This window comes from Coccinella septempunctata, chromosome 2 (assembly GCF_907165205.1).
Source record: "Coccinella septempunctata chromosome 2, icCocSept1.1, whole genome shotgun sequence".
In the NCBI taxonomy this organism is placed as follows: Eukaryota; Metazoa; Arthropoda; class Insecta; order Coleoptera; family Coccinellidae; genus Coccinella; species Coccinella septempunctata.
This window is the reverse complement of record NC_058190.1, coordinates 20,789,292-20,801,638: the sequence shown is the minus strand read 5'-3', so window position 1 is coordinate 20,801,638 and position 12,347 is coordinate 20,789,292. Positions and strand designations below refer to the sequence as shown.

Genomic DNA, 12,347 nt, shown 5'->3' with positions numbered 1-12,347 from the left:
CAAGGGATGCTTCCAGTATACAACAATTTACGGGGATGAACAGTTCTCAATTGACTTGCATTAAAATTTTTCACTGTATATGGTGTAGTAGCAGATAAGCACAAACCCAGTTTACAAGATATATTGTGCAGCATTACCTAAGGAACGGGAGACAAATTCATACTCGGTATTCACAATCACTTGCTAGCGTATTCATGTTACCAAAAGACACTTTTCAAAAAACTTATCTTAACAATTGGATGTTCAATATATCATGCAAGTGACAAATCGTGGTCCGTAACTAGTACTTAGCTCTGAAATAACCTTCTGAAACTTGGGGGTAAATTTTTTTGCAGATTTTTTTCTTGCGATACGACTTGGCAAAAGTCCACATTCAAAAGTAGTTTATGAGTCATTATTATATAATGAAAGAAGTGAGGCGAAACATAAATACTAACAAAAAACTTCGAAGATTTTGAAAACAATTAGAACCTTGGTAAGAAAAAGGTAATTACATTACAGTACAGTAAATCATGTCACGAATGTGAGAAAACGCTTACACTACACTATTTCTGCCTTAGCCATCCATCATGGGAGTTCTTGAATTCGTTGTATTTGTGCTTCATCTTCATGAAAAAATATGGATCAGAAGTGATTGTTTTGATTACGAGTTTCCAATTTCCATGTTTTTCATGAATAACTTTGCTAATCAGTCAATGTATTTGTTAGGTTTCAGAAAAAAAAATGCTAAATGAAAACATGGAACTATTTGTTCATTATCATTCTAATTCTGAAATTCGACTTTAGCTTAGCATGGGAAGTTCATTTTTTCCTCCGCCATACAGACAAAACTCAAGGTCATAGGTAGGCGTTTTGCCAAAATTCATGAGTGAAGCCTCTAGTTGTTATTATTTGCTTTCACTCTCGTGGTTCTATATGAGGGACTTAGTACACAAGGATTGAAGCCCACGGAGAAAAGGCTTCGAAACAAAAGGAATGGAAGAATGAACAAATTTGCCAGTCAATATGAGTGCGCGTAACATTTAATACCGAAATGATAAAAGTTCATCCACCTGCTACGCCCTTGCATCCATCATCTGTGCATTTGAATTAAGAATGGATAAAGTTTTCAGAAAGTATAAGCAAAAGTTTTCAAAAGATATTGCCTTTTTTGGGAAAAAGAAAATTAAAAAATCGAAAGTCAAAAACTGAAGCTTTACCATTTAATTTTGAGAACCAGTTGAATCTACAATTTTTTTTTGTGAAACGTTTCGTCCGTAATAACTTGCGTGCTCGATAATATTCCGAATGAGTGTTTGCGGCATTCATATCTTCAATCCATTCTTCACACGGTCAATTGTATGTAGCCTGTTTCTGTTTTGACCTATCTTCAGCTTTATTTGTTTTTTCAACAGACGAAACAACAAGTATTGCTCACAAAGAGGCAATGGCACGAAAAAGTCGTAGTTCACTTTAAATGAATAATATATAATATATACAGATTTTTTCTGATATAATATAGGTACTCAATCCATTATTTCAATTAAAAGTTTGATATAAATTTTTTCACTATTCATACCATCCTAACAATTTTTTATCCCTTATTTTACTTCCAGTTACTTAATATTACCTCATTATGTCAGAACAGCGTCTGCCGGTTCGGTTAGTAGCTTATAAATCGACACGAAATTTCTTCCCATTCCTAAAACTCATTGATCAAACTAACTAAACTGTTTTCTGTTTGACCGGATAAACCTCTCAATACCAGAATTTTTTGAAACATATCGAATTTGAAATATTACTGGGATTTTGGGAAGATTGGAACCATAACAGTACATCTGTAAAAAAATTTAAGCAGCACTTGGAGTTTGAAATGGATCATTGGTTCTAGTAGCTTTCGAAGGTCCAAATAAAACTTGTTATGCAGAAACGAACACAATGATTCTCTATAGAATCGTTCCGTTCCTCATTATTTCTATTGAAGTCACATATCGAATGCAAGCTCAACACTATACCCCTTGAATATATTTCAGAATGATATAATTTTCCACTGTAAAGGAACACCTAACCCTATTTGCTCTCAGAAAGATTTTGTTCGTCTACACAGATGCAATGTAATTCGAAAGCTTTCCAAAGAAGTCTCCATTAGTCGCTAAAAGGACACTTCGTAGCCCCTACAGTCGTCTGAATTTCCGAGGAAAACGAATTCAACCATTCTTCACTTCTAGAACTTTATAGTTAGTTGACTCTTGAATTAGGGCTCGCGTTCGGTCATGCAAAGACTCATTAATTTCATGAAATGTTTAACTATCCTATATGCATGAGAACGATTCGAATCAGTTACTGGCTTGGAGAATAATAACAGGGTCATTTATTTAGGAATTGAGATACTTGCTTTGTAGAGAAACATATCGTTTTTAAAATATTGAATTGATGTGGCCGACACTCGATGAAAATCCATAATTGAACTGAAGACTGAATCACATGATTTTCACTTAAATAATTGATTCGACCACTGTTCGTCTCTTTGAAAAAATAATTCCCCTGAAGGAACATAATAAAACAGATCGTGGTGAATAGCGGGAACATAGCGGAATGAATAGACATGATGCTTTTGAAAAAGTTATTCGAAACAGCAATTGAAATTTCTTCCTTTTACGATATAACTAAGTAATATCTTAATTAGGAAGGAGTATAGAAAGAATTTTGAAAATTTTTAAATCGGAAAGAATCGCATTAAATTTCAAATTGGAAAATGATGTGAATATATCTAGAATAATAAGGATCAAACGAAAAAGTTAGATGAAGGTGGGAGTAATCTTACTAGTGTATTTTCATCTAGATTTAATCTGAAGGACATTTCGAAACATCACAGAAACTCCTCAATTAAAGCCATCAAAAATTCTAAGTTTAATAAGCCAAGCAAAGTACAAATTCAACCAAAATTTCTAAATGTTACATCCCAGCATACATGTTACACATGAGCCTTCAAAGACACTTCAAAAACAGCCGACAGACAACATAAGCGGGCCGACGACGAATCGTGATTGGCCCGCTTATGTTGTCTGTGGGCTGTTTTTGCCCACTGGTGGCGATGGCCACCAGTAGGCCTCCAGACTATCACCCGCTCTGTTACATAGCTGAATAGGCAGATTTATGATGAACAGATTATGGGACGATTCACTCCTGGGGTTTCATCAACGATCTATGCAAATATCAGAAGGAAGCGAATTGAATGAATAATAATGTATATATAATTTACATGGAAGTATACTTGCAATAATTGAACATACACTGAAGCGAAAATATATTCATCACTATTAAGATTTGAAATTTTAATTCAGAAAGTGATACAATGAATGTTTGCATCTTTCATCTTTCTGCTTTCTCTTCTTGGCATATGTATATGATAGAAAAGCCTTCATAACAGGCGTTTATCGCAAGAATCAAAATGATATTAAAATAACATGAATAAAAATTTTTTCCCTCGTTTGCAATGAAAAAGGAATATCGATAAAAATTGATGCATAAGGAGAAGAATAATATACATCGCATTCACAAAATAAATATTTATCAATCCGGAAACTATATCAGGGAACAGGACTAAAAAATGAAAGAAACTATGGTTTCATGACAACCGTGGCGACGTTTCGCAAGATGTCTCTTGCTTCCTCAGGCCTACAATTTATTCGAGACATAGTTACAACGTATAGTGCATCAACAATTCCTTACCAAAGATGTCTAAGAAAACCAATTCATCAATTGATGCAATAAAATACAAAAATGGGTTACCATAAAGATATTCTTGTTAATCGTAAAAAAAAGGAAAAAGGGCAAAATTAGCATCTAGTCACATTCAATGACATCGAACAAACCGAGCATGATTCAGCAACATACGGTGACACAGAAGAACCGACAGAACACAAAACAACAACAACTTTACATCCAATATCAAAACAATTCTTCACAATTACATATTACAGTCTATTTTTAATAAATATCGTTAACAAATATCGCATAAGTGAAACAAATATCCTCAATGTATTATCATTATTATTATTTTTTTTGACTTTATATTATTATTTATATATTCTATATTATTATTATTTATTTATTTTTTCTTTGATTATATAATTTATTCTATAAATAATCTTTTACTATATCATAATTTTTTTTTTCTTTTATATTTCATTCTATAGTTATATACACATACACTAACATTAACAATATCCTTAATATTCTATAACCTAACCTGGGTCAACAAGACACTTGTGTTTTCTAATGATGGAATTGTAATGTCCAGCCAAATTTTCAGTGTCCGTTCTATAGTTCATGGAATCAAATAAACCAATATAAATCATCTCTAAAATATTCCTCTTTTTACCATTTCCCTCCCTCTCACAAACACTCACTCTCTCAAAATCTATTATATGAGATTCATCAAAGTGATGGGAACAAAGTGCTGTTTTTTCCCTATTTCTAATATTTTTCAAATCATTTTTATGCTGTTTTATCCTATTATTTAAATACTGTCTTGTTTGACCAATATATACCTTATTGCAACTTGAGCAAGGGATCTTATAAATCAATCCTGAAAGTTGTCCTTTATCTAATCTATCATTTAAATTTTCGGATCTCATTATAAAAAAGATGGTTAATGAAATTGACAAGAAGGAATCAACGAATGTTAATAATGAGGGGGATTCAGATATTGATGTCGGAAAAAAGATTTATTTTAAGATACCATATATTCCGGGTTTATCTGAACAAATGAGACGTTGTTTAACTAATGAAAATGTAAAAATAGTATTTTATAACCTAAAAACTATAGGAAAAATCATATATAGTAATTTAAATGATAGATTAGATAAAGGACAACTTTCAGGATTGATTTATAAGATCCCTTGCTCAAGTTGCAATAAGGTATATATTGGTCAAACAAGACAGTATTTAAATAATAGGATAAAACAGCATAAAAATGATTTGAAAAATATTAGAAATAGGGAAAAAACAGCACTTTGTTCCCATCACTTTGATGAATCTCATATAATAGATTTTGAGAGAGTGAGTGTTTGTGAGAGGGAGGGAAATGGTAAAAAGAGGAATATTTTAGAGATGATTTATATTGGTTTATTTGATTCCATGAACTATAGAACAGACACTGAAAATTTGGCTGGACATTACAATTCCATCATTAGAAAACACAAGTGTCTTGTTGACCCAGGTTAGGTTATAGAATATTAAGGATATTGTTAATGTTAGTGTATGTGTATATGTTACGGCTAAAGATAGGTGTGAACATAAACTTAAGATTAGCCGGCTAAACTTAGGTTTAGCTTCGGGTATTGGCTAATGTAAGTTTCTTCTACCTTTAGCCGGCTAAACTTAAGTGTAACCACATCCCATCGGCTAAAAATGTAGAAGGCTTGAGGAGCGCAAATTTTCGGCCATTAAAAGAATGTAGAGAATTAGTAATACGAGTATGATCAAACTATTAATGCAATGCATTTTTTGTATGAATTTCACGTATTTTAATAGCAGAAAAGCATTCTGTTGAGCAGTCGAGAAATTGGGAAATGAACATACATATATTTGTTTTCATCAACGAATTCTTATTGACGAATCTAAAAAATAAATGCTTGATGACAAAATCCGAGACATGCTATTTTGAGTGTGAGGGAAAATTTATATTTCATCTTGTTATTATTCATAATTTGAGGGGAATTGAATGAGCAAAAGGAAATAATGAAGACAAGAATGATGCCGCGAACTTCTTCATCAAAATACCAAAGGTCAAATTCTATAAAAATATAAGTAGAAGTACCCAATCTTGTTTGTAGTTAACCGAACTATTCCTCTGATAAGCTTTACGATGAATGCACTTGTATCCCCCGGGATGATTCATCAAGGGTGGCGACAAGCCGTATTTTCAACAAAATCAGATAGAGAAAGTGTTTTCAACTATGTTCATGTTCATAGTTTTTTTTATCTTTTTTGCGAAAGAATTGGTTGAAAAGAAATTGCAACGTTAGAAACTATAGTTCCTATTTCGTAATTCTTCCATAAACCCAATAATCGAATGGTAGGGAAAATATACTTTTGTTTACGGAAATAAATTTCTATGTCTAATATCTCATTTTCTTGTGGGGTCATATGGTTTTTCACAAATTAGGCTCGATTTGAAGAGCATTAATCTCCTAAACAGATGAAAATAACTCGTTAAATGTTGAACTGAAAACCCATGGGCGTTATGTAATACAACCCCAATGCATTCGATGCTCTTTTGCATTTTTCAATTTTAAAAATTCAAACAAAAAAGTGGCCGTGTGCTTTCGTTCTCTCCAATCCGACCATTCATGAGACATCACTTCTCCTCGTGTCCCTCGATTACATTTTTAGCCGTTCCGTTTTGGGTAATGTGCACATTAGCCGGCTAAAGATGAAATGCCCTGACGCAGATGAATATTTTATCGAACTTTAGCCGATCCTCGAATATAAACCTAAGTTTAGCCGGCTAATCTTAAGTTTATGCTCATACCTATCTTTAGCCGTAACATATATAACTATAGAATGAAATATAAAAGAAAAAAAAAATTATGATATAGTAAAAGATTATTTATAGAATAAATTATATAATCAAAGAAAAAATAAATAAATAATAATAATATAGAATATATAAATAATAATATAAAGTCACAAAAAATATAATAATAATGATAATACATTGAGGATATTTGTTTCACTTATGCGATATTTGTTAACGATATTTATTAAAAATAGACTGTAATATGTAATTGTGAAGAATTGTTTTGATATTGGATGTAAAGTTGTTGTTGTTTTGTGTTCTGTCGGTTCTTCTGTGTCACCGTATGTTGCTGAATCATGCTCGGTTTGTTCGATGTCATTGAATGTGACTAGATGCTAATTTTGCCCTTTTTCCTTTTTTTTACGATTAACAAGAATATCTTTATGGTAACCCATTTTTGTATTTTATTGCATCAATTGATGAATTGGTTTTCTTAGACATCTTTGGTAAGGAATTGTTGATGTACTATACGTTGTAACTATGTCTTGAATAAATTGTAGGCCTGAGGAAGCAAGAGACATCTTGCGAAACGTCGCCACGGTTGTCATGAAACCATAGTTTCTTTCATTTTTTAGTCCTGTTTCCTGATATTGTTTCCGGATTGTTTAATATGGAGGACGCTAATTCCAGTAGTTTTATAAATATTTATATTCATTTAATGGGAGAATATAGAGAATATCACAAAAATCCTGTATCAGGCAGATCGTCTTGTCTGTAGTACTATTACTTTTTCTTTCTTTTTTGCACAAGGCCAATGCAGTTAATGTAACACCAATAATCACTTTTTTTAATAAAAACGGAGCCACTTCGAAACTTTCACAGCAACTAACCGATCAGTACATCGGACGCAAAAGATCGGGTCAAAAATTATAGAGTTAGGAAACGCCCTCATATCTCTAGTACTAAAAACCGACTACATTTTGGTCTGTGTTCCACCCACTGGGAAATCAGATGGCCATAAAATCGTACTGTCAAAATGTTAAATTACAGTTTTCTGTATTATAATTGAAGGGCATGAAATTCGAATTTTATTCCTTGATTTGGATTCCAATATCGACTTAGTCGAGACCAGGGTTTTGTTATGTGATCAGATTTTTTTTTTCATGTAAACATTGTTGTGAATCAATTAATATTAATGTAATGAAATACTCAGTTAGATTTGCTATATTTTTATTCGTAATTAAAAAAAAATTACAGAATTGAAGATTTCACATGGTGTATTTAAAGGTGAGGTTTTTTTCAACAGAAGGTACAACTGATGAGAATATTTTGTGGAAAATCACCTTTGATATGTAACATTTCGCCGTGTTCTGTTGTGTCCCATATTCAAAGCTCTATTATTTGGTTACAGGGTGTTTTCAAAAGTGAATTATTTTCACCAGTTGAACCTTCTGTTAAAAAAAAAGCCCAACCTTTGAATACTCCCTGAATAATATTCAATTCTGTTAAATTTCTTATAAATTTCAAATTAAAAGTATAGCAAATCTAACACAGTATTTCATTAATATATAGTAATTGTTTAGATGGAAAAACATCCTAATCACACAACGAAGCCCTACTTTTGTTTTGTGGATGTTTTTTCTGGTTTCGACTAAGTCTTTATTTGAATTCAATAAAAGGAATAGAATTCGAATTTCGCGCCCTTCAATTATGAAATAGAAAACTGTTATTTAACAGTTTGACAGTACGATTCCAGCGCCATCTGATTGTCAATTGTGTGAAACACAGGCCAAACTCTATAATCTTTGGATCGGGTGGTGTAAATGCCACACAATGCCGAGAAGAGAGAATAACAATGACAGGGATGGGAGATCAGGATCAGGAACGGGAACAGGCCGTCGGGGATTGGTCGTCAAATCCCTGCTAAACATAAACAAAAAATTATCCTTCACGGCAATTTTTTGGAAAATTGAGTGATGAAACCTCTGATTTCTGCTATCTGACACCTTTCCATTCATGCATGTGTTTTAAATAGAGTAGATCTCACGAATCTTTATTGATAAGATGCGGTTTTATCCTGTAGAATAAAAACAATATTGGAAGAAAGAAATTCATGTATCCTTACAAGTAAATCCACGATTAAGAGATATACGGTTTATGATGAAAAATTATACTCACACATGACGTTCAGATAGAATGGTTTGCTTTCACCATCTCCTTCTGTATTATAGCCCACACATGTGTAATTTCCAGCTGTGGATCTAGACACACCTTGCAGAACAAGACTTTGGTTACTTACGATGATTCCACCTGCCACATTTATATTGAGTTGTCGGCCCTTGAAAATAAACAAGAATGAAAATTGAATGTCACTTAGCAATGTCCCATAAAATAAAATTACTTTCAGGATAAACTTGGTCATTCCACCCATCAAGTTTGTTTTTGTGTTATGTTCTTATGATAATACGCAATACGTTTTTGTTGTGACAGTTCTGTTCTATTCAAATGCGTGTTAATACGGCGATTGATGGAGGATTTTTTTGAGATTATTCCAGCATGTTCTCTACAACAAACTTTTATCCGCAAACCTGCGTTGGCTCATATACAGGCAGTCTTCATCTTCAAAGGTGTGGGTTTTTTTGACGGTAGATAGAAGTCATGGAAAATGAAAATGAATAATTTCACCTGAAGATATATAATTCCCGGAATTTCGACAAAATTCCATTAAATTTCGACTTCGAGACTGTGTTTACAATGGTTCAGTACATCGTACATCTGAACCTATGGCCGGCCTCATACAGCCGGAATGTCTTTCTGAATTCAGAATCTGAATTAAGAACGTCCCTACTTGTATAAATATTTCAAGAGGCAGCACACACATTCTGATTTTTTCAGATTGTGAATCTTCCAGATCGATCTGTCAGAGTGTACTGGAGCTGCCTTCGAATTCTGGATATGAAAATTTAAGATCATGAGTTCATAACAATCAGATAGATCAAACACCCGGAATTCAGATTTTGATTGATAGATTATTGTTATTGTTGTTATATGTGATACGGAAAATTTCATTTTGTGCGTTGAATGTCGTCCTTGTGTATGGGACACTTAATTGTAGAAGTGCCACGATAGAAAGAACTATCCTTCCTATCTCCGATTCTGTTTAAATTAATTAGATGAATCCAGTGTTTCCTTTAGCGTTTGTTTTAATAAATAAGTAATAGTATTGCAATACGTAGCAATTCGCCTTCCATAGCAACATCGCTCAAAGATGAACACCGCTAAAACCACAAGAATTCTGATCTAGCGAAATTTTTAGAAAGTGTGTGGTGCAATTCCGATTCTGAATTCAGAAAGAAATTCCGCCTTAATGGTTAATTGCATCAGGTCATATACAAAAATTGTTGTATCGTGCGATGTGATACCACATCTGAACTTATAATCACATATCCTTCAGGAATTGTCATGTTATTAATAAATTCAGCAAAATGGAAAGAATCTTTTACATAAAAGTCATTATCTTCATCATAAGCCGCTGCAAGGACGTAAGTTATTGAATCGGCAATTTTACTGGTTGGGAACTGTATTGAGGATATTATCGGGGGAAGGGTTCAAGTGGGTTTATGAATTTTTGGTAATCTATAAATTTTTTGTGCAATTGAATTGTGAATGCGTAACTTTTTAGCCATGTTATTATCTCTTGGTTTTAATGTTTCTAGTTCATAAACTAATTTATCGGCCTTCTGTTGAATTGTACAAGTAGAGTCTCTATTCACCTTTTTGTAATATTTAGTGTCTTCAAGTAAAGTCTGCGCTAGTTCAACATACTGTGATTTGAGAATTATCACTGTGCATTTGCCTTTATCCGATTGTGTCACAATGAGTTCAGGATGTAGTCTGTGAAAACGATCGAGCTGTGTCCCCATTCAGTATCGCTTTCCTTCAATATTTCTGAAATCGAATGAAGCAGATCAGTTCTGAGGAAATTTTAAAATTTTCTATTATCAGGAACTTCATATAGGTTTCTCCTGTCAACCTATTTTCAAAAATAAGAGGGCCAATCAAACGATTTTGTTTGTGTAGTTACCACACCAAACATTTATCGGGAATCTAGTGAATTGAGACTCAACGGTGAAAAAATCCGAGAAATTATTCTCCTATGGCCCACATGATCCACTGAGAAAAAAATGAGTCCTGTAATTTCACCTTGTTTTAGTTTTTATACAATTTGTTGACCTGGTTTTTATTTTTTATTTTATGCACTCTATTTTCATGTCCCCTCATTTGTTTGCTTATTCGTTGTAGACTTCTGCAGTAAGGGTATTTTCTTGTGTATTCTCTTACAGATTTCCTTAACAAAAACCATACATGAGAATCATATCCGTATATTCGCAAATCGTTAATGACTGGTATTGGAATCAACAATTACTGTAATTTTGGACCTATGGGCTGTGAACAATTTTAAAACAATTTTTTATTTTGGGCAGTCGTACAGGGTGACCAAACTGCAAATTTCAAAAGGATTCTACCAATAATTTCAAGATTTATTGAACTATGAAGTTTCACTCATGAGGGAATGTTTATAGATCACCCTGTATGACGATACAGGGTGATCAGGCATATATTTCGAAGTTTTATTTTTAATTAACTATGTGGTTACAAAAACGAGAAAAATCATATTGTCCAGGTACAAGGTGATCAAATACTCACGAAAATAGGAAACGTCAAAAATTTTTTCAGTATGAATCTGATTTATTCGATTTAAGAAATATTTAAGAAAGGCGATAGTATCGAGTGGCAAAACTTCAGAATTTGAAATCATTAGGTCGATTAGTGATCGAGCTATTGAACTGTGAAATTTCACTCCTAAGATAGACGTCTACCTCTGTATATCCCAAACAAAGGCACTCAGGTGATTAAATCCTCTTGATACGAGTCTAGCTAGCCTGGTGACATTAATTCATGGTATCCGTTTGTCGCATTCTTTCAGAGTATAGTATGCTGTATTATTTAACGCAAGTACTAACTTAATTGATGTGGTTGGTTATCTTTAGCTGCGTGTAAGCCTGAGAAAGGGAATCAAATCCGAAACGTAGCTATTGAATAAATTATTGTAAATACCAAAGTTCTTTTTGTGACTGAAAAACCTTCACCTGCCCAATAATAGCTCAACCATGATCACTGCAAAATATAAAAATATTACCTACCTACTGTTCTATCTCTGAAACATCGAGTTGCGAATCAGAAAAAATACTTCAAATTCATCAACGTATTTTTCAATCAGAATAGTAGAAATCTTCATCTTCGATAAGTGGTACAGATTTGTAGGTATCCCTTTCCTGAGAGTGTGCGAGATTTTCCTAAATGGGACGGAGCTAATCGAGTTCGCTGAATTCGACAACGAAATGAAATTGAATGAACTTTTTCCATTAGCCTTCAATTCAATAACCCAAGTAGTTTGAAAACTTCAAATGAGATGTTCGAAGTCGATCCGATAGTGCCTGTATAAAGCTGTCGTTAAAATAGTGAGAAAATGTTGGTGCTATATGTTTCCTTCACTGACAACAACAACAAATTTTTCATTCCTATTGAATTTCAATCGACCAGTTTAGTCCTTTACGTGGATGTTATTTCTTGAATGTAAAAGATAGGGGGTAGAAGCGATTCTCTAGTAATGTTGTTGAGCTGACGGTCTGAAAAATTCGACCTTAAGGCGCATGCGTGCGAGCAGCCATCTTATATTTTTGGTACAATAATTTGGTTTTTTGATAATACCTCAAAAACGGTGACTCTCACGACAAATGAAGTTGGCAAAATGTAGAGATGCCAAAATTGGCTATATTTT

The 12,347-nt window shown here is 33.2% G+C and overlaps 1 protein-coding gene across 2 annotated transcripts in view; it reads right to left on the bottom strand.

The window, feature by feature from the left end:
• Nucleotides 1-12,347, bottom strand: part of LOC123306460 (nephrin-like) — a 907,827-nt gene that overhangs the window by 296,911 nt on the left and 598,569 nt on the right. For both annotated transcript variants that reach the window (XM_044888477.1, XM_044888478.1), the window contains one exon: nt 8,684-8,843. In XM_044888477.1, coding sequence (XP_044744412.1) covers nt 8,684-8,843 — 160 coding nt within the window. The remainder of the gene's footprint in view (nt 1-8,683; nt 8,844-12,347) is intronic.